We start from the raw sequence: 26,918 nt of genomic DNA, 5'->3' as shown, positions 1-26,918 counted from the left end.
CTCTGTATGTCCCACTGTTGACCCCAGTGTCCTGCTTCCAGCTGCGCTCATCTGCCGAAAGACAGGTGTCCAAAGCAGCATGTTGCTGCACGACTAGGCTCTAGCTGGTCATTCTCTTACTGTGGAGTAGTCTCACCTTCCTTTTACCTTGTAGTCCAGCCAGCAACTGCTCGTTTTTTAAGGGCCGGGAAAAGTGGTCTGCACTTAGAAGCACCCCTGGGCTGCTTTCTGCCACCATCACTCTTTATGTATAACAGATTATACTGAGTGTCCCAGAACACAGCCTTCTTTCTTTATAAATGGGTCCTCTCAGGTGTGGTGATGCAGGCCTGTAATCCCTGCACTTGGGTACATGAGGCACAAGGATCACCTCGAGTTTGAATCCAGCCTGGACTACCTAATATTCAAGACTAGCATGAACTACATAGCATGACCCTATCTCCAAAAAACAAAACAAATCAAAACAAAAAAATTGGTAAATACTGTTTTCTGTGGTCCACTTAGACACCCTTTTTACAACTCCCAAGGGCTCTACTTTCAGGGTCATGAAAGCAGTTTATAATCCTTCTTAGATACATTCCCATAGTCATGTGCCTTTCAGTGAGCGTGTCTGTTTCTGGGAGGAGGCTGCTCACTCCCAGGACCTGGAGGGGACCTCAGATTGGAACTTGCTTATTCTCAAATGGACTCAAGAGTGGATCAGCCCGCCCTCCCTCCTAAAATAGCTGGATACAGGAGCTCCCTCCACAAACTTCCTATCTCCACTCTAAACTAGGCCTAGAAACCTTGCACCAGGCTCCTGGGCTCGTACCACATCAGCCTCTGATTTAGAGCTTCAATCATATATGAATCTGTAATCTATGCTTCTAGGAACGTATATTGAATGGTAGGTTATTTCTGTGGCTCATTCCACAATTAAGTAAACCTTGGACAAAACATAATGTCTTTGAATCTCTATTTCCAAGCCTATAGAATAATGCTGTTAAAATTAACTGAGCTCTAAAAATTTTCTCCCTGAATTCTGAATATAACAGAGTTAAGAAGTCCTCAGGCACTATTTAAATCAGAGTTGGTATTTAGAGAGGACATAATTCAGAAACATGTTCCTTGATCAAACAGATCACACTGAGATGACACAGCCATCTTTTCCAATTTATGTAAACCTGTACTACATTAGACATTCGATAGCTATGTAATACCGTTGAATTTATGTTCTCCTTTGTAAATAAAACTGTTCAATCGAGCTTTGTCTAATTGCTTTAGGGTTACCAAATGACAGCTCTAAAGGCCTCAGGTGCATAGAAAAACAGTCTAGTTCCTAGCAGCTCGTGTTTCTTTACTGCTTATCACTGTCATAACCTTCTGGAATGCTTTGTAAATTAGCTATTTGTACTATTTTAAGAGTACAAAAAGGGCTCAGGGCATCTGTTTTCCATAGCTATGCAAAAGTGAAATAGAAATAATGCTTATTTTTGAGGCTTGAATTTCTTGACATAGAAAATCATAATCAGGACAACTTTTAAGTTTTTCAGATGTTTTATATAGGATATCATTTCGCTTCTAAATCTGTGATGCCTTTTCTGTCCATGGCTCCTCATTTTCATAATGTATCATTATTTAGTAAAAGTGAGTAATTTGGCCTCAAACTTAGTGTTTCCATAAAGAAGGATTTTTTTTTGTTTGTTTAAAATTAACTGTTTGAATCCTGTTGCTTAAAGGCGTTGAGAGGCATTGAGAAGAGTTGCTCCTCATCTCTTGCCCTTGCTGCTAACTCCACTGCAGCTGCAGCTCCAGAGTATTTTCCTGACCATCTGTGAAACTGGGGCTGAGGCGGGGGGGGGGGGGCGGTGAGCGTCTTCAGCATGGGAGTATTCTTTTAGAATTAGAACTGAGTTATGTAAGATAAGAAAATGGGTTCATATGTAGATAGCTATGGTAGAACTACAAATTGTTTCTAGAATTGTAATACAGAATATTCATTAAGTGTTTATAAATTAAATATTCATAAATGTAAATGCAGAAAATATATTTACAGAAAATCTTACTTATATAGGTTTGTATAAATACAAGATTCAACGTATTAGCTTTTTTGTTAAGGTTTAAAATTTCTCACACTTAAAACTTTTTTACAGATATTTTATTGTAGTTCAGAATTTAGGGAATCAGTATTATCAACATATCTGCATTCTTTTTTAAGATTAATCACAGAACTTAAAAGCTATAAGCATCAAGAAAATTACAGTATAAAATTTGAATCCAATAATTCATTTCATGTGACCATATAATTAATTGGTTATAAAATAGACATCAGATCTTCTCAATTAATGTACTCATGGTTTTAAAATATCTTTTCAGTATGCTTTTATTTTTGCATTTACTTAGTATTTTAAATCAAAATAATATACATATATTATTATATATTAATATATATTAATATATAAATTATTAATATATAGATATCTAAGTAGTTAAATGCATAGAATCAGAAAGTAGAATGGTGGCCTGGGAGAAGGTAGAAATTAGTAATTTTTCATTGGTAATTTCAGTTCTGCAAGTTGGAGAAGTTCCAAAGATGTATTTGATAATGGTGTACTTAGCTTTACAGAAATATATATTTTAAAATGGTTAAGAAGGTAAATTCTATGTTTTTACTCCAGTAAAAATTAAACATGTATTTCATAAAAGTCGAATACAATTAATAGAAAAAATATTAGCAGTTGCCCCCACCTTTCCAGCCTGCTGCCTAAATGACTTTAAACAAACATTTCATTGTAATTACAGCAAAATTTCCCTTCCAACTGTACAATTCTATATGTTTTGAAAAACACAAACTGTCACTGTACTACCACTGCAATCAAGATATAATAAATATATTGATCCTCCACAAAAAAGAAAACCTTCCTCTACCCTGAGATTTTGGCAGTTTTTAATCTCTCTTGTCCCTATAGTTTTGCCTTTTCAGAATGTCATATAAATAAAAAAATAAAAATAAATATCATATAAATAGAATCACCTAGTTGCAGCCTTTTGAATTTGGCTTCTTCCTCTTACCGTGGTTTGACGTTCCCTCATGCCGTTGACAGGTATTGTTTGTTCATTTCATTTTACTACTGTTAGTGTTCCATAGTGTAGATGTACCATGATTTGTTTGTTCATTTTTTTAGTCAAGTGACATTTGGATTGCTTCCAGTTCACAGTGATTACAGTAAAACCTCTCTAAATATTAATGTTCAGATTTTGGTGATAACATGTTTTTATTCCTTTTGAGAAAATAACTTGGAATTGAGATTACTGGGTTTTATGAAAAGCATATGTCTGACTTTATAAACAGCTGCAAAAACTTTCACAGAGTCTACCATGTATCTTTTCATCAATCTCTTCATCAACATATAAGTATCATCATGTCAGTGCTTGGGATTTTAAGGTTTAATATTGTTTATAGTCTTATTTCAGGCATTCTACGTAGGTAGATTGTATAAAGGTATCTTATTATTTACTTTGTGTTTATTTAATAATTAATGATATTTAGGATTTTTTCCATTTGCTTGTTATTTGTATATCTTAGATAAAACATTTGCGCAACTGTTTTGCCCATTTCTTTTATAGTTCATTTTCCTGACTTTGGGTTCTGAGGGTTTTTTAATGACTTTTAATCAGATATGTAACTTGCTATATTCTTGTAGCATTGTCTTTTAAGGAACAGATGTTCTTTGTTTTGATAAAAATCCAGTTTGTCTTTTATTTTTTTTTCATAGATTGTGCTTTTGGTGCTATACCTAAAAAAATTTTTGCTATTACAGGTGTGATGATTTCTTCTATATTTTTATAGGCATTTTATTGTTTGGGATTTTACATCTAAATTTATCTATTAGAAGTAAATAGTTCATATAATATGAGGAATGAATGAAGTTGGAGATTTTGTTGGGGACTCCTTTTTAGGTATGGTTATCTTATTGTTCCATCACCATTTGAAAAAGACTGTCTTTTCTGCATTAAATTGCCTTAATATGTTCACTGAAAATCAAGTACGTGGGTATCTTATTTCTGACTTTCTTTTCTGCTCCATTACTCTGTGTGTCCTTTGACCACTATTACGCTGTCTTGATGGGAGTGACTTTAGAGAAAGACTTCAGGTCAGGTGAGGGTCCTTAGCTTTGATCTTTTTCAAAAATTATTTTGGTTATTGTAGTTTATTTGCATATAAATTTTAGAATAGTTACAGAATTTTTTCCACAAAAACTTTTAATGGGAATTTGATTGGAATTAGATTGAATCTATAGAATTCTGGTAACGGAATTAACACATTAACAGTTTTGAGTCTTTACATCTGCAAACACATAGTTTACCACTTAGGGATTCTCATTTTTATTAGGGTTTTATCATTTTTAGTATATAGATCTTGTGCATATTTCATTTAGATTTACACTTTATATATTTTTATGCTATTATAAGTGGAGCTTTTAAATTTTTAAATTCTTTATTGCTAATAAATAATAACACAATTGACTTTTGTATATCAAATTTATATCTTACAACCTTAAGAAACTTGTTAGTTTTAGTAGTTTGTAAATTCTTTGAGATTTTCTTCGCAGACAGGTTATCTGTGAACAGAGATTTCATTTTTTTCTTTTACTTTGTAGTCTGGATGCTTTTGTTTGCCTTTTTACCTATATGGCTTCTATCTTTAATGTTGAAGTCCTGAGAGTGGATGTTCTTGCTTGTTAATCTTAAGGGAAAAACATTCATCGTTTTAGCATTATGTATGTCTGTTAAGTCAAGGAAGTTCTCTTTAACTCCCACTTTTCTGAAAAGATTTTGTTGTAAGTGGGTAATGAATTTTTTCAAATATTTTTTCTGCATTTATTGAAATGACCTGATAATTTTTATTCTTTAGTCTGTTGACACAGTGAATTATATTGATTTTAAAATATTGTCCTGATTTTTTTTTTAAATTTTATTTTGAAAGTGGTAAAATACAACAGAACAAGACAGAATAAAGCCAACTAAGATCGTACAGTGAAATTGGTACAGAACTTCACATCAGGTTACCGGGATAACAGTAATAGGTATCACAGTATATGTTGTTATCTTTACAATAGTTGTTCTTTCAATCACGTATATCAAAATGAGATGAAATACAGAACATTATAGAACTTACCAAAACAAAATATTGAATAGAGCAGTACCACTAATCAGAATAAAGCAAAACAGTAATAAAAATATTTGCCTTCAAAGAGATGGTAGAAGGAAGTCCCCCTTATTTGCTATGGTCAACCTCCCAGGAGATGCTCAGATTTCTGGTTCCCATTTGCTAACGGGAGGCGGGGGGCGGGGGGACAGGGGGACAGGAGAAGAGGAGTAGGGGAGTGGGATGTTTGACTCTAGGCCGTGCATCGGTAGGTTCACTGTTGTTTAGCAGGGAGGCAGGCTGGTTGCTTGATTTCCCAGCTTCGTTAGTTCCAACGTGGTGTGGATCTCAGGAGCTGCTGTTGGTTCTCCCCCTAGAAGGGCCACAGTCCCTGATTTTTTTTTTATATGTTTATCTTCCTTCTCAGGTTAAGTAACTCTTGGTTACGCATTACCCTTTTCATATATTTGGATTTAATTTGCTAAAATTTTGTTGAGAATTTTTGCATCTATGTTCCTTAGGCTATAGATGCATTGATTTCTTTTTTATAGTATTTCCTGGTTTTAGTTGTAGAGAATACTGGCTTCATACAATGAGTCTGTGAAATGTCTCTCTCCTTTTGGATTTTCTGGAAAGTTTATAAAAACTTGGTCACTCAAAGTTGGGTGATTTGAATCTTTTAAATTTGTTACTTTTATGGCTCAAAGTATGATTTAACTTGTTGAAAGTTCCGGGTATACTTGTAAAAAACTGTGTGTCCTATTGTTGGATAGAATATTTTACAAAAATCAATTCAGTGGGTTGATAGTGTTATTCAAGTATTCCGTGTACTTATTTTCTGTTTACTCGTTCTTTCAATAATTAACAGAAGGCTGATGAAATTCCAATTATTCTTGAGGATTTTTTCTTGCAGTTCACCTATTGCTCCATGCTTTTCGAAGCTCTGTTATTGGTGCATAAACATTTAGGATTTTTAGGGTCTCTTGATAAATTGACACCTTATCACTATGAATTAACATTTATTCCTAGTAATAGTCTTCGCTGAACACACTACTTTGCCTGAGTGATATTGGCAATACAGCTTTCTTTTGATTATTCTTAACATAGCATATATTGTTACTTCCTTTTATAAACCTGCAACACATTACACTACTTTTGTCATAAAGGCGTAGAAACATGAGTATGTTAGACCCACGTTTATTTTTTAAAATAGTTTTATTAATGAGCTATTTTAATTTGATGAGTTTTATTAAGCAATGAGTACTTAAGAAAAACATCACAAGAATAAAGTATTGAACTTTTAATATTTTAGAGTGTTTAGAAAAAGGAATAGCATTTTGAACATCAACTGTTTCTTGGTGTACAAAGTCTAGAAAAGAACATAAGGTATTAATGAATTACAGTGAAAATACCAGTAGCACATTACAAAAAAAGTCTTCAGTTACCACACCCAAGGCAGTCTGCATACATGACAACTGCATGTTCTATATATTCACACTGACAGCCTATGTGTTTGCTTTCCTGCCTTTTTTGTAGGACATACTTGACATCTCACTGGTCTGGCTGTTTTGTCAGGAGGTTCTTACTACATTATACAATGTGTAGTTAACAGCACCATAAAGTATCTTAATGTATATTGTGCATTTAGACACCAGCATTTTTATGTCAGCTGTGTACTTGCTTATAAAACCTAAAAGATACCATCAGAAACAAATTCCTATGTGAATTACAGTGAAAGTAACAAGAAACTTGGCCTCAGTTGCCACACCCAGGGCCATCTGTGCACATGTCTTGCTGACACTGACTGCACATGCACTTGGCTTTCCTTTTCTGTATGGTAGTCTGGTCACCTCCTCCTCTCTCTGTTCTTCTGGGAGCTTCCTACCCTAGTGTACAACATGCCTTAGCAGGGAAGTAAGATATCAATAAAATATCAAATATGTAATGAGTGCTTAGAATAGACACCAGCATTTTCACATTAGTTGTTTACTTGCTTACAAACCCTAAAAGATAACATCAAAAATAAAAACCTAGGTGAACTACAAAATAATTTTGCTTCCCTTGTCGCATCCAAAGCAGTCTTCACACAACTGCATGTTCCTTACACAAGTTTCACTTACATTGATAGCATGTATGTTTTGTTTTTCTGTCCTTTCTTGTAGTGCACACAGTTGACATCTTTTTGTTTTCTTGTTGTCCTAGTAGGTTTTTGTGATGCTGTGCCTTCCTGTTTACCTTCCAGCTCATCAGTGTGCTTCACAATTTTTTTGCGTAGATGTCTGAGCAGAAACATTTTGTATTTCCTGTGCTGTAAATGATCTCTTATGAGTTCCAGTCCCAATCCTCAAAGAAAATTTCTCTGTGATTTTTCTATTTGTTATTTTCTTTGTCAACTATCAAACTATGCTACACATGTGTAGAATTTAGTAAAACACAACCATTGGCCAATGCTTTGTGTCTCAAGTGACATCATAGTTGCTGCATAACTCAACAATATCTAGTCTATCTTTCGATTTGTTGTGGAAGGTTTCCATCTCAGGTTTCTGTTTTGTCCAAGTTTCTGTATCAATATTTCCATTATAGTGAAATGTTGCTGTCAACAGTACCAGTTTGTTTTTCTTTGCCATATATAAGGCCAGTGTTACATATTTCTGAAACCCAAAGATTGTACTATATAGTTATGTTTTAAAATGCCAACATTTCATTTGGAATTTCTGATTTTTTTCTGCATAGTTTCTGCACTAGTTAACTTGTGCTCCATTCGCAATTATAACGTCAATTGGAAACCAGTGAATCAGTTGTCAAACTAATCACATTCTGATTGGGAGGCAGGAGCAACAGGTCTGTTCACAACATTGTTTGCTTTATTACTATACAAATAAAGACCTGATGGCTGAATTCCAGAATGAATGTTTAAATTGAAAGTACAATAGATCTTTGCATCTACAAGGGCATAAGTTTTTATGCCATATTTTAACCCACTGCTTTTCTGTGAATCTCTTACATTTCTGTGATTACCATGTAAAGTCCTGGCAAAGTAAAACAGACCTAGAAAGCTTTCAGGTTAGCTAGTGAGGTGTCATAATAAATACATTTTGCATATGGTTATTGTTGCATACAGAACATTTTGCTTCCATTTCAACCTTTGTGTATTTCACAGCATCCTGTAGTATTTCATCTGTTAAATTTCCGACATTGAATGGCAGTGCTGGCCTTATGTCTAATATATTTCATTCCTGCTAAGACTCACTGTATTTTTGGACCTAGTTCTAACATTGGATCATTTCATTTAGTTTCTTGGACATTTTACTAGTGAAATATGTACTCACATTGCTGTTTTCTTCATCATCTTTATAAGTACTGTGCACTAACCAATTCAGATGAGCTCCTTTGTCATCTATCTCAAGAACTTTGGCTTAAATGGCCAATGTCAGAGTCATAATCATCATCATCATCATCCATCAACACACTCGACTGCTGTTATGAAAGCATGTGTTTTACCATAATGGATCATCTTCATCAACCATGCATGAGTAATCTGATGATTCACCTTTGACCTCCTCCAAAACTGGCAAATGGTTTTTCATGTGCCACTGTACTGATTTGGGCTACTTCTACTAGAAAAATAAAGGGAAACTTTTTTTTTAAAAAAACAAATCCTAGAGTGTTGTAGATCTTCTGTGATGCTTGGGTGAGCATGCACAAAACCACTTAGATGGAGCATAATATGTGTACAAATCTCATTTAGCCACTTTTGCACATGTGCACACACCTCACTGTTCATCATATCAACCGGATAAATGCATAAGGTTACTTCCTGTATCCCCCAGGGAAAGATGTCAAGATGCATAGCTGGCTACTATTATTATACTTAAAGTATAGTTTTATAGTAGAAAAGCAAGGAATGGGTCCAGTGGACCCAGTGTTATGCTCCACTAAAATTCTACCTGTGTATTTAAGATACATTTCTTTTTTTTAAATTTTATTTAAAGAGAAAAAGCAAAACAGAAAAAAGGTAGAAATAATACAGAATTTAAAAAATAATAAGAAATCACTAGTTGATAATTACATACTGTAAAGCATACAAAATGGACATATCAAACAGTGAGACTGCAAACAGTTCTGTTCATTGATCCAACAAAAAGTAGTAATATGGTTATCTATCTTACACACTTAAACATACATGCAGTTATATCCTTTAGAGCACTTTCTTTTCTTTTTTTATAATAGCAATTACACATTTTGGATTTTATTACTCCTACAGTTCTTACTACTTTTTATACTAGAGACACAATATGATATTTATAAATATGATTATTATTTATCATTTATTTAATAAGAATCATTTCTAAATATCACATTGTGTGTCTAGTGTAACACTTATGAGGATAGCCTCAAGTTGTCTCCATTTACCTATGAAGGCCTCAAGACCATCCTTTTTATAGCTGCATAATATTCCATTGTATAAAAATACCACTTTTTTCATCCATTCTGTGGTTGATGGGTATCTTTGTTGTTTCCAAGATTTAGCTATTACAAATTGTGTGGTTTGAACATGGGTGCACATATTTCACTGTGACATGACCTTTTCAGTTTTTCTGGGAAAATACTCAGGAGGGAAATAGCTGGGATTGAATGGAACTTCCAATCCTAGTCTTTTGAGAAATCTCCATAGTGATTTCCACAGTGGCTGCACCAGTCTACACTCCATCAGCAGTGAAGCAGGGTCCCTTTTTCCCCGCAGCCTTGCCAATGTTTGTTATTAGTTGGTTTCTTGATGGCAGCTGTTCTTTCCAGAGTGAGATGAAATCTCAATGCTGTTTTAATTTGCATTTCTCAAATGACCAGTGATGGTGAATATTTCTTCATGTTATATTTTCCATTTGTGTATCTTCATCTGAGAACTGTGTGTTCATCTCAGATGCCCATTTTTGGAGAGAGTCTTTGAATTTGGGGGCTTGATGTTTTTCAATTCTTTATATGTTCTGGATATAAGTGCTTTGTCTGAGGGGTTGCTGGCTATAATTCCTTCATTCTGTGGGTTTTCTTTTCACTCTGTTGGTGATTTCTTTTGAAGTGCAGAAACTTTTCAATAATATGAGATCCCAGTTGTTGATTCTTTGAAGTGTTTCCCGTGCAGTTTGCATTTGTTCATGAATTGTCTGCCTACCCCTGTGTCTCCAAGATTTCTACCTACCTTGTCTTCCAGTAGATTAAGTGTTTCTGTTTTAAATTTAGATCTTTGATCCATTTAGACTTTAGTTTTGTACATGGAGACAGGCATGGATCTAGTTTCAGTCTTCGGCATGTGGAGAGCCAATTTTTCCAGCACCATTTATTAAAGAGGCTATCCTTCTTCCAGTGAACATGTTTAGCCCCTTTGTCAAACATCAGGTGGCTGAGTGTCTTTGTATGCATCTTCTAATCTGTTCCACTGATCTTGAGGTCTATTTCTTTGCTGGTACCATGCTGATTTTATCACTGTGGCTTTGTAGTATAGTTTCAAATCAGGAATTCAGATGCCTTCTGCCTTGCCTTTGTTGCCCAGAATTGCCTTTGCTAGTCTAGGTTTCTTCTATTTCCAAATGAATTTTAGGAGTGTTTTTTTCTAGATCTGTGAAGTATGTCAATGGTATTTTGATTGGGATTGCATTAAATCTGTATAACATGGGGCTGGGGCTTTAGCTTAGCAGCATAAGCGCCTGCCTTGCAAGCAGGCAGTCATGAGTTCGATCCCTGGTACCGATAAAAAAGAAAAAAATAAACAGTTTTGGGGAGTATGGCCATTTTCACAATGTTGGTTCTTTTTAGCCAAGAGCAAGGAATATCCTTCCATTTTCTAATAAACTCTTCAATCTCCTTTTTTAACATAGCATAATTGTCAGCATATAGGTCTTTTAAATTCTTGGTAGGTTGATTCCTAAGTATTTCATTTTTTTAGATGCTATTGTGAAGGGTGATATTTTCATAATTTCTCTCTCAGTGAGTTTTTTGTTTGTGTACAGGAATGCTATTGATTTTTGAGCTTTGACTCTGTGTCCAGCTACACTACTGAATTTGTTTATTATGTCTAGTACTCCTTTAATGGAGTTTTTTGGGTCTTCTATTATCATGTCATCTGCAAATAGTGATAATTTAACTTCTTCCTTTCCTATCTTTATTCCTTTTATTTCTCTCTCAGGTGTGATTTCCCTGGCTAGTATTTCCAGAACTATATTGAATAGGAGTGGTGATAGTGGACATCCATATCTTGTTCCTGATTTTAAAATGAAAGCTTTCAGTTTTTGTCCACTTAGTATAATGTTGGCTGTTGGTTTGTCATAAATGGCCTTTATAAGATTGAGGTAGACACCATGATTCCAAGTTTCTGAAGGTTTTTATCATGAATGTGTGTTGGACTTTATCGAAAGCTTTTTCTGCATCTATTGAGATGACCATGTGGTTTTTGTTTTTGGCTCTGTTGATGTGTGTATTACATGTATTGATTTGCGTATGTTAAACCATCCCTGCATTCCTGTAATGAATCCCATTTGGTCGTGATGCATAATCTTCTTGATGATGTGCTGTATTCTGTTTGCCAGTATTTTATTGAGGATCCTTGCATCAGTGTTTATTAGTGAGATTGACCTGTAGTTCTCCTTTTTGATTGGGTCTTTCTCTGGTATTGGCATGAGAGCAATACTTGCCTCTAGGAATGATTTAGGGAGAATTGCTTCCTTTCAATTTCATTGAAGAATTTAAGCAGTATTGGCATCAAATCTTCTCTAAATTTCTTGTACAATTCAGTCGTGAATCCATCAGGACTTGGGCTTCTCTTTGTTGGTAAGTTTTTAATTACATTTTCAATTTCAATAACTGATACTGGGTTATTCAAAATTGCTATATCTTCTTGGTTGAGCTTTGGTAGTTCATATGTTTTAGAAATCTGTCCATTTCCTCTGTGTTTTCTGCTCTGAGTAGAGATTTTCAAGGTAGGTATTCGAGATCTTTTGAGTTTTCTTGGAATCTGTATTAATTTCTCTCTTTTCGGTCCTTATTGCGTGAATTTGGGTTTTTTTCTTTTTTCTTTTTCTTGATAAGTTTGGCTAAAGGTTTGTCAATTTTGTTTATTCTCTCAAAAAACCAGCTTTTTGATCCATTAATTCTTCGTGTTGTTCTGCTCTAATCTTTACAATTTCCTATCCTCTATGAACTTTGGGTTTAACTTGCTCTTTTTCTAGAATCTTGAGATGAAGCATTTTGTCGTTTATTTGTGTTCATTCTGTTTTCTTGATATGACAATTTATTGCTATATATTTCCCTTTTAAAACTGCTTTCATTGCATCCCACAGAGTATATGTTGTTTCCGCATTTTCATTGAATTGTAGGTATTGATTTATTTCTTCTTTAATTTCATCCGTAGCCCACTGATTGTTAAAAAAGGTTGTTTTTTAATTTTCATGTATTTATGCAGGTTTTGCAATTTCTTTTGCCATTAATTTCCAATTTTAGTGCGCTCTGGTCAGATATCATGCATGGGATAATTTCAGTACCTTTGCTGGTACTTAAGAATGTTTTATGGAATAATATATGGTCCATTTTGGAGACTTTCCCATGTGCAGCTGAAAAAAATGTGTATTTTGATGTGGTTGTGTGGAACACTCCATAAACATCTACTAAGTCCAATTGCTTACAGGTATGATTCAGTTTTATTTGTTTGCTGACTTTTTGTGTAGTTGATCTATCTTTTTGTGACAATGGGGTATTAGGGTCCCCTGTTACAACTGTGTTCTTGTATGTTTGGTTTTTCAAGTCCATTAGTATTTGTCTTATGTAGTTGGGTGTACCTGTATTTGGTGCATATGTTTTTATAACTGTTATTTATACTTCCTCTTGAATCTTTCCACTAATGAGTATGTAGTGACCCTCTTTGTCTCTTTGAATCATTTTAGGTTTGAAGTTCACATTGTCTGAAAATAGAATAGTTACCCCTGCTTTTTTCCTAGGTTCCTATTGCATGGAATACTGTTTTCCATCCTTTGACTTTTAATCTATGATTTTCATTTGGGAGATGTGTTTCTTGTATGCACCATATTGTGGGATCATGTTTCTTGATCCATCCTGTCAACCTATTTCTCCTGATAAATGAATTGAGACCATTTACATTTATGGATATGACTGATATGTACTGGCTCAACTTTGCCATGTTATGTTCCAGCTGTTTGCTTTCTGCTTTTCCCCCTTGTTTAATTGCTTATCCTACTTTCTGGTTTCTTTCTGTTGTTGTTCTGGGGATTGTGTTCATTTTTATCTCTATCTAGTATCTTTCAATACTCTTTCTAGGGTTGGTTTGGTGGACATGAATTTCTTCAGCTGTTCTTTGTCATGGAAGTATCTTGTCTCTCCATTAAATTTGAATGAAAGTTTTTTTGGGTACATTAGTTTGGGTTGAAAGTTGTTTTCTTTCAGGGCTTGAAATACCTCGCTCCAAGCTCATCTTGACTTGAGGGTTTGTGCTAAAAAGTCTGCTGTGATTCTAATGAGCTTTGCTTGATAGGTGAGTTGGTTCTTTTCTCTAACAACTTTTAGTATTCTGTTTTTATGCTGCATGTCTGGGATCTTAATTATTATATGTGTGGGTATAGATTTATGTTGGTTGTGATTGTTTGGTGTTCTATAGAGAACACCACATATGTGCGTATCAGATTTTTCCCCATGTTTGGGAAATTTTCTGCTATTATGTCTCGAATAGTTTAGTTATGTTATTGCATTGACTCCTGTATCCTCACTGATGCCTATTAATCTTATATTGTTTTTCTTGGCATCACCTTGAAGCTGGATTGTCATTTCATGCTGCTTTGTTATTTTTAAAAGTTCTATCCTTTCATGATTGCTAATGGAGATCCTGTCCTCAAGGTCTGAAATTCTATCCTTGGCTTCTATTAGACAGTTTTGCCAGCTTTCAATAGAATTTTTTGTTTATTGGATGTATCTTTGTGTTTGTTTCATGAATTCTACTTGTTTTCTATATTGTTCATTCAAGGTTTCAATCACTTTCCCATCCTCCTGCACTTTTTAACCTTTTTTTTCTAGCTGCACTGAGCAGCGCCTTTACTAAGGTTGTTATTTCTGTTTTTACATGAGAGATTAAATCTAATTTGATTTTCTTTATAGCCTCATAGAGTTGGTTTTTTATTTCACTTACTATCTTTTCAAGGATTTCTGGTGTGTTACTTTTGAAGTCATCTATTTCAGTGTCTCCTATACTTGCTCCTGGTAGACTAGATGTTTGAGATTGCATTTTGCTTTTTTATTTTGTCATTTTCCCCTTTCAGGTTAATATTTGGTCCTTCAGTCCCACTAGTATCAACTGTTGGTAGTATGTATCTTGGGGTCCTACTGTAAAGTTGATGTTTGACCAGTTGCTGGGTCCCACAGTGAAGAGGTGGGCGAGTCACCTGAGTTCTCTCTGTAGGGCCTGTTGGGTGAGTCCTGTGTTCTTCCTAGACTGAGAAGCCTAGGAGTACTGATGGAAATCAACCCCTAATTCCTGCTGTTATTATGACTTCAGGTTGTTCCAGAGTCACCAGATCATCCTGTTTACAGTTTTGTCTCAGCTGGGACCATACTGTGGCTCTAGGTGTCCCACAGGCACCCTTAATTTTCTCCAGATTGGGGGAGGCCTTATTGGCACCCTTCTCAACCTACCTGATATTCTCTGTGTGAAGGAAGGACTCACTCACCCACTTGCCAAGCTCACCTATGGCCTACTTCTGGAGGGGGCTTTGCTATTACTCTTGTTTACCCACTGAAGGTGGCAAACTCTTCCTATTTTAGAGGCAAACTCACCTTACTGATTGAAGCCCCCCCAGAGTTCTTATGTTTGGATGAGGCATTACTGAGCCTCCCCTCAATACTGCATGGTTAATCCACTGCAGTCCAAGGTTCTGGGCGAAGGTGTGGGTGCCAAACATCAACAGCAATTCTAGGTCCAGGAGGTGTGTGTGTGGGGCGTCCCAATGGCAGCCGTGGGACCACAGGGCATGCGTCACAGGCCTAAGTTCCTACGTCCTCAGGTGGGTGGCCAGGACTATGGGAATGTGGGAGGGGCCTGGTTCTGCTCTGGCCTGTCTGTGCCACTGGCTGGAGTTCCCAGGTCCCATGAAGTGGTGTGACACTGGGGGTCATGGGAAGGACCCAAGTCTAGCCCGACCCCATGCGCGCTGCTGACTGAAGTTCCTGGGTCCCACAAGGTGGTCTGCTGGGACGGCGGAAGTTGCGGGAGGGCCCTGGTCTAACACAGCCCTGTGCCTGCCACTGGCTAAGATATGTTTCTTATAGGTAGCTTGTAATTTTGTCATTTCCATCCAGTCTGGTAATCTAATGCTATTTAATTAAATTGCTTATTTAGACCACTTACATTAAAATACGTGATACGTTCAGTACATTGATGATATATATCAATGAGGGTGAACCTTTTAGAGCTTTCAGTGATACAGACAGCCCTACTGCAAGCATGTGTGATATAAACTTGCCAGAACTGATACAGATGGTTTAAATGTATCTTGGAATTTTTAATTTTGTTCTTTACTCGTTTTTTCCCCTTATTCTATCTTTTTTGGCAATGTACATTTTCTTAATTCCATTTTATCTTTCTAGGTCGGATTATTAGATTTGGAATTTATAGTAGACATCTTTAATTTACTGTTCTACTTAAGTAATATAGAAACCTTACAGCAGGATTATTCCCTCCTGACCTCTATTCAATTTTTGTCCTACATTTTACTTCTCAGTGTGTCTTAGCACATGCTTTTACATTGATACTATTTTTTGCTTTAAATAGTCAATTATCTTTAAAAGAGATGTGAATAGTAAGGAGGGAAAAGGTTTTGCAGTCAATCATATGATAGTCATTTCTGAAGCTTCATTCTTTTGAGCAGATCTGAATTTTCATTTGGTGTCATTTTCTTTCTGTCTGAAGGACTAAAATTTTTATAATGCAGCTCTCCGTTAGTGATGGATCCTTCTAGTTTTTTGTCTGTCTGAAAAATTCTTACTTTTGCCTTAAATTTTTGAAAAATAATTTTACTGGGCATAAAATTGTAGGTTGAAAGTTTTTTTGTTTTCTTTCAGCACCATACGATGTTGCCTGATGTCTTCTGTCTAGTATTATTTCTAACTAGAAGCTTATTCTTGTTGTGCTATGTATTTCAGAACATCATTCTTTTCTCTGGGTGCTTGAGATTTTCAATTTATCACAAATTTTAAGCAATTTGACTCTATATCTTGCTGTAGTGACCTTGCCTTTGAGTTTTAGATTTTTAAATCTGTGGATATTTGGGGAAAGCGCCATTTCTTAAAATGTTTTTCTGTCCCTATTCTCTAAGGAAATTCTGTAGAGATTTCACTACAGATATATTTTGTTTATTGACATTTTTTATAGTTCAGTGGTGCTTTGTTCTTGTTCTTTATTCTCTCCAAATTGTATTTTGAATTTTTTTGAAAATTTCCGTTATTAATATATCACTAATACTTCAGCCCTGTCTACTCTGCTGTAATAGTCACATCCAGTGTATTTTTCTTCTAAAATATTGTATATTTTTATTTTATTTGTTTTTCATGTCTTTCACACCTAACTTTAATATTTTCAGCTTCTTTATTGAATATAATAAGTTTTAATAGTCCTGTCTATAAATTCTATCATCTTTGCCATAACTGGGTCATTTTGATTTTGATTGATTTTATTCATTGTAAATCATTTTCCTACTTGTTTGTATGCCTGTTAGTTTTTATTGGGTGCCAGACATTGTGAATTATTGGATGTTAGAGGTTTAATTGTATTAAATATCTTTGAGCTTTGTTTTGGGACAAAATTAAGTTACTTGCCAATAGTTTGATGCTTTTAAACCTCCCTTTTAAACTGCTTCCCAAAACTCAGAGCACCCATTCAGTTAGGACTTTCTCCTGTATAGTCAGTATCCTTCTGAGCGTTTGCTGCTCTGTGTTTACGCGGCTTTTTCACTTAGGCTCCTGGTAGCTCCTGCCATTCCCTACCCATATGATTCCTGACATTTTTCCTGCCTGCTTCATTTGAGTGGTTCTTTTCTTAGCTGTGGGTAGTTTCTTTGCATGCCTTTGTGATAAGTACTCTGCCAAAGCCTAGAGCTGCTAGATCTCTTATAGACTCCTCTATGTTCTGTGTACCTCTGTCTCTGTAAATGTTTTTTAATTCAAATCAACTAAAGTGAGTAGAAAAAAAAATTAGTGGCTCCCTTTCTCAATCCTCTGAAATCTATTATTCCTCATATACAACCACTTTTAAATTTTTAAATTTAAAATTAAATTTATTTTCCCTTATGTATATCCAATTCCTATGTAACATACAGAAATTTCTTGCTTTTTTTCAGTTTTAGTTACTATGTGATAAAAGTTATAGTAGATTGCAGTTTAATTCCTTTAAACTAGTACCACCACACAAGTATTGGGCCTGCCAGCTTCCCAATAAAAATATAAATTGGGAGAAAATCTAAAAATTTGGTCATGCAAATTTTATTTATGAGTGTTCCATTTTAAAATTTGCTTTGTTTTCCATGAAACTGCTGCAGCTGCCTTGCTCCCTGCAACCATAGGTGGGTCAGAGTTCATTTTGCCTCTTTGCTGCCTCGAGTTGTCTTTACCTGTGCAGACCAGGTCAGACCAGCTGCAGCTTGAACTTGTTTGGCTGCTGTCATCTGCAGTTTTCATCCCTCTCCAACCTGTTGATTCTCTCACTTTTCCCCAGTGTCCAGCCTGGTTCCTGTTTATACCTTCCTTCTTTTTGGATTTGCTCCTGCAATTTTATGTTGAGAATAAAAGCCATGTTTTTGTTCTAGTGTTTATTGAGAATAAAAACCATGGTTTTATTATAGTATTGAACTCAAATCATAATTTGGGCAAGTAAAGAATTTTAGATTTCAAAAATTTCTTTTTTTAATTTTAAATACATTTTCTCTATTGTTCTCTGATATCCAGCAAAATCATTCTGGTGCTAATTTCTATGTTTGTAACTTGTTCCTTCCTACTTGAAACTTTTAGGATTTTTTTTCTGTGTCATAGTCTGAAGCTTCATGGTGGTACATTTGGTGTGGGATGTTTTTCATTTATTGTGGTGCGTTGGTCATTTCTTTTAATCTGGAGACTTATGCCTTTCAGTTCTGGGAAACTTCTTAAATGATTCGTTTTATAATTTGTTTTATAATCTCTTCTCTACTTTTGAACTCATCCTATTTTGATATTGGATCTCTTACATTCCTTTTTAAAGTCTCTTATTTTTTAATCTCACAACTTTATCTCTTTTCATTTTGTTCTACTTTTTGGAAGTTATTTTTTAACTTTGTCTTTCAATCTTTTTGTGTAAGTCAAAGAAATGTAAAATAAAGTTGAATATAATAGCCTTTTCTTTTTTGATTTCTTTGGCACTGATTTCTGACAGTGTAGGGGAACCAACACTAAAGAATTACTCATTGTTTAGAAATCAGTTTTTTCTGAATGTATTTCGGTTTATTTTGAATATTTTTTAAATTGATAAACATCTATCCATTGTGTATAAAATTGTTTTTTAAGTATACATTGTGGATGGTTAAATCTACCTCAATCTAGCTAATGGTTAAATCAGATTATGAGTTTACATATGTGTCATTGTGCAATGAGAATCCACTTTCTTCACGTTTAAAAAGTATAGCATATCCTAGCTACAGTTTTTATGCTGTACAACAGGTCTCTTAAACTTACTCCTCCCATGTACAGTTTCACCTGTACCCTCCCCTTCTTTTTCCAAGAGTGCCCCAACTCGTGGTAAGCACTGTTTTACTCTGCTTCTGTGAGATCAATTTTTTTAGATTCCACATACAAGTAACATCATGCAGTATTGGTCTTTCTGTGCCTGACCTATTTCACGTAGTCTTGTATTTCTATATATGTTGTTGCAAGTGATAAGATTTTATTCTTTTTATGGCTGAGCAGTATTTTATTATGGACAGTATATATACACATCTATATCACATTTTTAAAAATCCTGTGATTTCATTGTATTTGTTACGTGTGGTAACCCTACTACCAGTGCCTAGTAAAAACACGCTAGAAAAGTAGAGATGACCTCTGTCCCTAGACAACAGTCACGGGGTCAGATGCAAGGTGCTACGTCTTAATTACTTCTTGTCATGCACCGTAGATCTCCACAGAGTTTGGACAGGAGGAGAGTGTCCTGGTTGAGTGGTGATCACCATCTGTACCGGTACTGGCTAAGTCAGATTATGTTTGGAGAAAAGCTTGTGTTGCTGAGTTAGAAGTATACAGGCCCTGCTGCTGTCTCTCTTCTATTGCTTTCTCTTGATAATACCAAGATGCAGAGGTGGCTGAGTTGGAATCCATGCAGAAAGGTTCTTGGGCAGACAGCGATAGCAAAATACCTGTTTTAATGTCCGAGCCTTCGCCTGTGTTTCTGATTACCCACGGGAAGGAGTACCCAATGCCCAAAGTTGATAAAGCATAAAATCTTGTCATTTGCAACAACAAAGATCTGTCTTTCGTGGTGGCTTGTAGTGTTTTCTTTGTCCTTTCAGGAGGTCTTCAGTGAGCTCTGAGTAATCACAAATTTCATAGCTATTTTGTCTTGCAAATATTTCTAGTCATTTGCACCTCAGACATTTCTTATGGTTTTCCACCATGAATCTTTCCTCCATTACCTTTGCCTCCTTTTTCAGACTTTTTTTTCAATTTTCATATGAAAATCTAGTTTTATAGGAGTCCAGCACATTTATATGAAGGATCTATCAAGATTAGGTTTCTTATCATTTTCTTGGTTACATATCCATTGGCTCAGAAAATCCTCCAGAAGTACACACACACACACACACGCGCGCGCGCACACACACATACACACATACACACACGTATGTACTTACAAAGATGTTTCTTGTAATGTTGCTTAGTAGGAGTATGAGTTAAAGTAAACTATGACTGCTTATATTTGCTTCTGTTAATACAATTAGGCAACCATTTAAAATGATTTAACAGAAAACATAATTACATCTCTATGTTTAAGAACAATATGAATAAATAAAATTAATTCAGTAGTATTTTAAAACTCCATCTGTAACTTTTAAATTCATTTATTTAAATGACCTTAGAGGTTTTTTTTTTAAAGAAGTATTTTTCAATACCTTCTTCTCTAGAGTTGGTTTTCACTTACAAAATGTAGATTGACCTTTTCACAGTTTTCAAAATATAGAAAGTATTATACAGTAAATAATAATCCTGTTTAACATTCATAGACTATAGAACTACATGACTTTCTGAAGTTTTATTTTTTTTTAAACTCTACTTATTGTTTCCTATTACACAAAATGGGAAGGAGACCTTAAAAATTGTATCATATATTTAATTTTTATAGGTTATAATATGCAAATATTTGTATTCAAGTGTGAAGCCTAACAAGTGAACCTTATAATGAAAGTGTTTATGATAGTCATATTTTGATTTTTCACTCAATGGAATTATCTTTTTCATCTACTCCATTCACCAGATCTGGTTCCTGATTGCTTTAGACAGTTCTGAAACCAAATGCCCCCCTGCCAGACTCGGGTCAACTTCATAGACTGTCTACTAAAGGACTTGATGTGTATCTATATTGTCTGTCCGTCGATCCATTCCTCCCATCTATCAAATGTGTTCCTGTCTGCCTCTTTCTGTCACTCTGTCTCTGTCTCTCTCTCCCCCTCTCCCTCTGTCTCTCCCTCTCTTTCTCCCTCTACGTGTGTCTCTCTGACAGTAGACTATATATTTATGTTCTATGGTCAAATTTTATTGGAATTATTTGTGACAATTCGCTTGTGGAATAGAGATTCCAAGTATGTACTCAAGATTTTGTTTGTGTTTTTACAATACTTGCCATTAGAGGGCAGTATTGTAGAAGTTAAAATTTCTTCTCATGGATACTGCAAACTGTTTATACTGTAATAAGCAAAATTCTGCCTTTAGATTTATAATATATTAAATTATAACCTTAATTGATGCATCCTTTCCAATATTTTAAATTACTAAAGGTAGTTCTGTCATAATTTTAGCCATTTTTCCACTGATGTCTCTTGATTCTCATTCAGCAATGGGAATCAGTTAATCATTGTGGGCATAGGTTGTTGGCACCAGCCTGCTCCCAGTCCCTGGTCCCTTTTCCAGGCATCACTGGTGGGGAACCAGCCCACTCCTCCAAGCCTTTCCTACCCAGGTGCCACTTGCAGGGACCTAGTCCTGCTACTAGTTTGGCCCCAGACCCAAGGCGAATGACAAAGAGATTAATATAGGGGCAGGCAAGAGGGCAGAGGAGCCCCAGAGCTAGGCTGGTCCCCCTTTCTTCACCTAGATGAGGGTATGGAGGCAGAGTAGCGCAGGGCTCACCTGCCTTCTAATGTCTGTTTGGTACATGGTCAGGTAAACAATTTAAACTAAGCTGTATAAACTTTTCTCCTTTGTGCTCACAGAGAAGGCCAATTAGCCTCAGTTCAGTGAGGCTGCAGCATCTCTTGACTAAAAGACTTTCTAAATACCATCAGACCCTCCTTTTCACAGCTTCTGGAAACTAAAAATAGGCAAAGAGGCTACCTTCAAGGAACTGTGTGCTTTGACAATGTATCTGACAGTATTTCAGTACCGCCCATGTAAGAAAGAAGGCTCATAGGATTGGGACTTAGGGGAATTGCTAATTCCACAAACTTGCCTTAGGGACTTGCTGAAAATACATATATTTAGGATTTAAGCTGTGAACTGACTTTTCTAGCTATTGTTGGGAGATGTGATTTTAAGGCTTGTGGCTCTGGGATATTTTAGAAAGACCCTTTATTATATCCTTTGAATTCCTTTAATTGAATTTTCAAAGAAATGTAATTTTTTGCTTATGCAAAAATCTGATAAATGCATGTACACGTAGGATCTCAAAAAACAAATGTAATTTTCTGTCTAAAACGAGTTAGTATTCAAGTATTCTTGCAGTATAGTTATCTTTATAAATAAAACCGCCTATAAAACCCTCCCCTTACAGCTGCCTGTAAGAACCAGGTAAGTGAAATTGAGACGCTCCTGCGAGGCTTTAGCAGTGGTACTGGGCATGCCCAGTAGCTCTGACGGGCTGGTTGCAAATAGGAAGCTTTCTGCGTTCAGCAGCCGCGGGGACAGGCCGCGCGGGGGACTGGGGTCCGACTCCCTTGAACGTAAGCACGTGCGGCAGCACCGATCGTCTCTGCAGGGACCCTTGGCGGGCGGGCGCCTGCCGAAGCCTCGGCGGCTCGGCCGTGGATCCCGGCAGCCGCGCGGCAGCCCCCAGCCGAGGCCTGGCCAGCCCACCCTCGGAGCAGGACTAGAGGAGGCAGGCGGGGGGAGCCGGCGGCGGGGAGGGCGGAGGGCGGGGAAGGCGGGGGCGGGCCCGCGGAGAGCCGGCCAATCGGCACGGGGCTGCCCTGCATATATGTTGCGTGCAGACTAGGCGATCTGGTCTAGAGCCGAGTGGAGCCGCGCTTCGGGTCTCGCCGGCCTCACACAGCGCTGGGATCTGCATCTTCCCTGGATCGCCAAGCCCCAAAAGCTGGGTTTCTGTAAACCAGCGCTGTTTTTTTCTCTTCCTGGGCTGCAGAAAGCCAGAAGATTTTATCTAGCTCAAACAAGGCTGCTGGTGTCCTTTTTTTTCTTTCCCACGAGGGTGTTTTTGGCAGCACTTGCATGAAATCCCAATGGTGTAGACCAGTGGCGATGGATCTAGGAGTTTACCAATTGAGACATTTTTCAATTTCTTTCTTGTCATCTTTGCTGGGGACTGAAAACGCTTCTGTGAGACTTGACAATAGGTAAATGTCGGCTGTGATAGTTTCCTTAAATTTACTCATAAGAGCCTTGTAATAATGCAGGTAAAAGCCAGGCGAATTCCTTTGTCCATTGCTGAGAGATTACTGTGACATAGATGTTGCTTTCTGAAATGTTCCAAATTGCCTTATTTTCGCAAGTCTAGCCAGAAAACAGGCTTTCCTACATTATGTAACTTAGCCTTTTTGTGGCTCTCTTAAATGAGCAAATGTCTGGATATTAATAAGAGAGTGGCTAGTATTTTCTGGAGGGTGACACATTGCATAGCGTTAAAGACTATTCAATATATAATGTTAGTAACATCAGAACGGGGAGATCCATCTTTATCTTGGAAAAATAAGATACATTGCATTTATCAATGATCTTTTTTTTTCAATCTTTTTCAGCTCTTCTGGTGCAAGTGTGGTAGCTATCGACAACAAAATCGAGCAAGCTATGGTATGTACTAAATTTAAAATTGCTTGTATTGACTGTGGGCACAGCACAAAAAGCGAGATGTCTTCAGGTGCAACCAGAGAGCATCCCCGAGGTTCAGAAGCTGCTGACTGCTTGTCATACATTTAGAAATACTGGCACTGTGTTCCGCCAGCACGCAGCCACACGGCTGCCGTGGAGGGAGAAGGGGCCCAGTGGACATTGGACTGCTAGTTTCTAGGGCAGATTTCACATAACGTCGGAATTTGTTCCGAGTGCCCTTCTTTGCTGGGAAGCCGTGGCCCAGTCTCAGTTGGTCCTGGGCACATCTTTAGGGATGTGGCTTTACTGGGAATCCTAAGATTTTACTAGGGAGCTGTGGGGAAAGCGGGTAGAAGTGGGGATCCCGGAGAAGGGCCTTCTAATGGTGCACAGGCAGATCCCCAGATATGCATGCGACTGCACAATGAAGGAGAATTGGAGAAAAGTTTTGTTTTCTCTGCCTGCGCTTGGATTTCTCCTATTTTTTTATTTCCGCCTTGGCCGTTCTTTGTTATTGGAGCAGCGCCTGTGGCTCTTCTCACGGGATTCTCTGCCCACTGTTGCTAGGCAAACTCAACCTTTAATTCGGAGCTATAAATAACTTGGCCTCCTATTGGCTGCGACGGCTGCCCAGGTTTCTGTGATGTCAGCTTAATCAGAAGGAGGTGGGGTGACTGAGGGTGGAGGGAAGAAAATGCGGCAACTTGCTCTGTAGGAACTGGCTGCAGCTGGTGCTGAGGGAGGCGTCTCCGTGGACTTGGGAGGGACTTGGGGGCGGGGAGGCGGCAGCGCACTGGGCTGCGGGCCTTAAGTCCAGGCAGCCGGGCTCTGGAACAGGCTTGGGGAATGCAAGGCCCCAGGCGAAGAAGCCCTGGTGCTTTCTGCCATCTCCAATAGGAAACCGACTGTGTGCATCCCTGGCTAATGTCTGCAGAGAAGGCATAGAATTTTTAAAAGCTTGATCACTTGTACATTAAACTTAACTATTTTATAGTTGTTTACAGATTTCCCCAAGTATCCTTTGTAAAACTTTTTAAAGATAAGACTATGTGGCTATGCAAAATAATTCTAGAAATTCAGAGTCCAGAAATAGTAAATTAAACTTTCTTTCTTTCAGGACCTCGTGAAGAGCCATTTGATGTATGCGGTTAGAGAGGAGGTGGAGGTCCTTAAAGAGCAAATCAAAGAACTAATAGAGAAAAATTCCCAGTTGGAGCAGGAAAACAATCTGCTGAAGACACTAGCCAGTCCTGAGCAGCTCGCCCAGTTTCAGGCCCAGCTGCAGACTGGCTCCCCTCCTGCCACCACGCAGCCACAGGGGAGCACACAGCCCCCTGCCCAGCCAGCTTCCCAGGGCTCAGGACCAACTGCATAGGCAGATGTGTCCCCGTGGAACTGGCTGCTGCTATCTGATCTAAACAGACGGAGATGTACTAGGGAGAGTCCACGCCCACAGTCACCCATTTCATTGCTTGCTGCGAAAGAGACATGAGACTGACATATGCCATTATCTCTTTTTTCCAGTATTAAGCACGCCTAGCTTTTGGGTTGAAGAAATTTAGCTGGGTGAATTAAAGGTTAATCAGAGAATTACCATGGATGAACCCTGTGTGGCTTGGCAGGTACCAGAGGAATGGTTTCACTGCTGAGGAGCCGAGTGCCTTCCATCCCTTTCCTGCTGTCCGCCCCATTCCAAGAGTGCGCTCTCCTGCTTGCACGTAGTTTACCACGTGGGGTCAGGAAGCAGTGGAGCTCCTCACTGGACTGTGCTCTCCTCTCCTCCCACCATGAAGAACTTGAAAGGGAGGCAAGAGACCAGACAACTGAGGGGGAATGCAGTTATTATACAAACTGATGACCGTCACCCAAATACATTTAAAAAAAAGAAGTACTGTGCCTCTTTTTGTGAAACAGCAAATGACACAAACGTTAGTGGAAAAATGGTGACAGGTAGCTGGAATCTAGGCTATCTTACTATGAAGATTGTTTTGCTTATTGTATATTTGTGTATGTAGTGTAACTATTTTGTACAATAGAGGACTGTAACTACTATTTAGGCTGTACAGATTGAAATTTACATGTTTCATTGGCTGTTTGAAGAGGTGTGGATCATCTTTTATATAGAGATCTACATGAAAACTGCTATTAATGCAAACCACACCTAAAGAAATTTTAAGGATTTGGCACAGTTAAGTCACTTGGTGTAACCTGAAATGTAGCTGCAGAATATCTGAAGTAAATTCTTGTTCTCTATAAAGTTTTTGGATTGAGCTGGTTGAATACTTTGAAAAGTGATCAATTCTAATGAATTGATTTCTCACTAGGATTCGCATATTACCTGTATAGTAGTCATATGGATATGTTTCTGTGCATGTTTGCTACGCAATTGTAAGGTGTCCCTGTATTTAACTGTTGTATTTGTCAACTTTCAATAAAGCATATAAAATGTTGATAAACAAGTGTTTCCATATTGCAGTGTTAATAGTATTAGTCATTTCCATGACTATTTTCATGTAAAGTTAGGCAAAGTGGCCATAAAAAGTAGAAAGGCTGTACAGAGTAGGAGTCCTGTGACTGGACTACAGAAGTGAAAGGAAATCAGTGTTGAATTGTTCAGTCAGAAGAAATGCAAGGAGACAGCTCACTTTTAATGTGATTTAGATGAGTTGTTTCATCCCTGTGGACTGATGAGAAAGACTGAAGACACTGTCTTAAGTTTCTCTGTGGCATTAGTGTTCTGGAGGTTCATGAAGATCTTAATTTTCCAATGTGTGTTGAGCAGAGGGGGAATGATCCTTATTCTGTAGATAATCTAAACAGCACTAGACTCAGAAGATGGAAATTAAGAGAAACTGATTTCCCTTCCAAGAACTCCATTACTTTGGTCAAGAGGTCTTTCGTAGGATGAGATGGGTTTTTAGTTCCTGGGACAGTAATACGTTTTTTCCAAATAGACACATTCCAGCGGTTGTCTGTACTGCATTTGAGGTGGGACCTGATGATCAAGAGAGTGCCTCCCAATTAAATTCTGAAGACTGTCAAATAGGTCAAAGTTTAAAACACGCTGGAGTCCTAGAGACCTCCCATAGGTGCAATGTCAGTAAGCAGATGCTCGGGTGGACTTGGCTTGGTAATTTCTCTAGGGCCTCATCAATAGCCCTCTGCCCAATGGGAGTCAGGCATGTGCAGCTTCTACACCTTACCTAAAGCTTTGCAGGACAAGGCGGTGGTGTGTACATCAGAACCCCTGCAAAAAAAAATGTCAGTGTGCCTCTTACAAAGCAGTAGTATTGAAACCAAACTGCTGATCACCACAAGCTGATGGCAGTTGGCATGAAGGTGTTTGGAAAGTTTGGAGAGGATTTGAAAAATCAGTATTGTATTTGATAACCTCAGCTTAAATAAAAGGATACTTAGTAATTCTATTTCCTTGAAAAAGAAAACTAGTGGGTAGAAATCCCTAGGC

At 37.3% G+C, this 26,918-nt stretch overlaps 1 protein-coding gene across 3 annotated transcripts in view; it reads left to right on the top strand.

Annotated features, from left to right (window-relative positions):
- Positions 1-25,911, top strand: part of Tsc22d1 (TSC22 domain family member 1) — a 130,033-nt gene extending 104,122 nt beyond the window's left edge. Inside the window, exons 1-3 of one of the 3 annotated variants that reach the window (XM_005007064.4) lie at positions 22,245-22,350; positions 23,383-23,434; positions 24,570-25,911. In XM_005007064.4, coding sequence (XP_005007121.1) covers positions 23,432-23,434; positions 24,570-24,827 — 261 coding nt within the window. In that variant the 5' untranslated portion in view covers positions 22,245-22,350; positions 23,383-23,431 and the 3' untranslated portion in view covers positions 24,828-25,911. Of the gene's footprint in view, positions 1-22,244; positions 22,351-22,642; positions 22,981-23,382; positions 23,435-24,569 lie in introns of those variants that run through there. The other 2 variants (XM_003477467.5, XM_003477468.5) reach the window with 2 other exon arrangements.
- The last annotated feature ends 1,007 nt before the right edge of the window (positions 25,912-26,918 follow it).

This window comes from Cavia porcellus, unplaced genomic scaffold, assembly GCF_034190915.1.
Source record: "Cavia porcellus strain 051 isolate PalLab524CR breed Dunkin Hartley unplaced genomic scaffold, mCavPor4.1 scaffold_21, whole genome shotgun sequence".
NCBI classification, from domain to species: domain Eukaryota; kingdom Metazoa; phylum Chordata; class Mammalia; order Rodentia; family Caviidae; genus Cavia; species Cavia porcellus.
The sequence above is the reverse complement of the archived record's forward strand: the minus strand, read 5'-3'. Positions and strand labels throughout refer to the sequence as shown.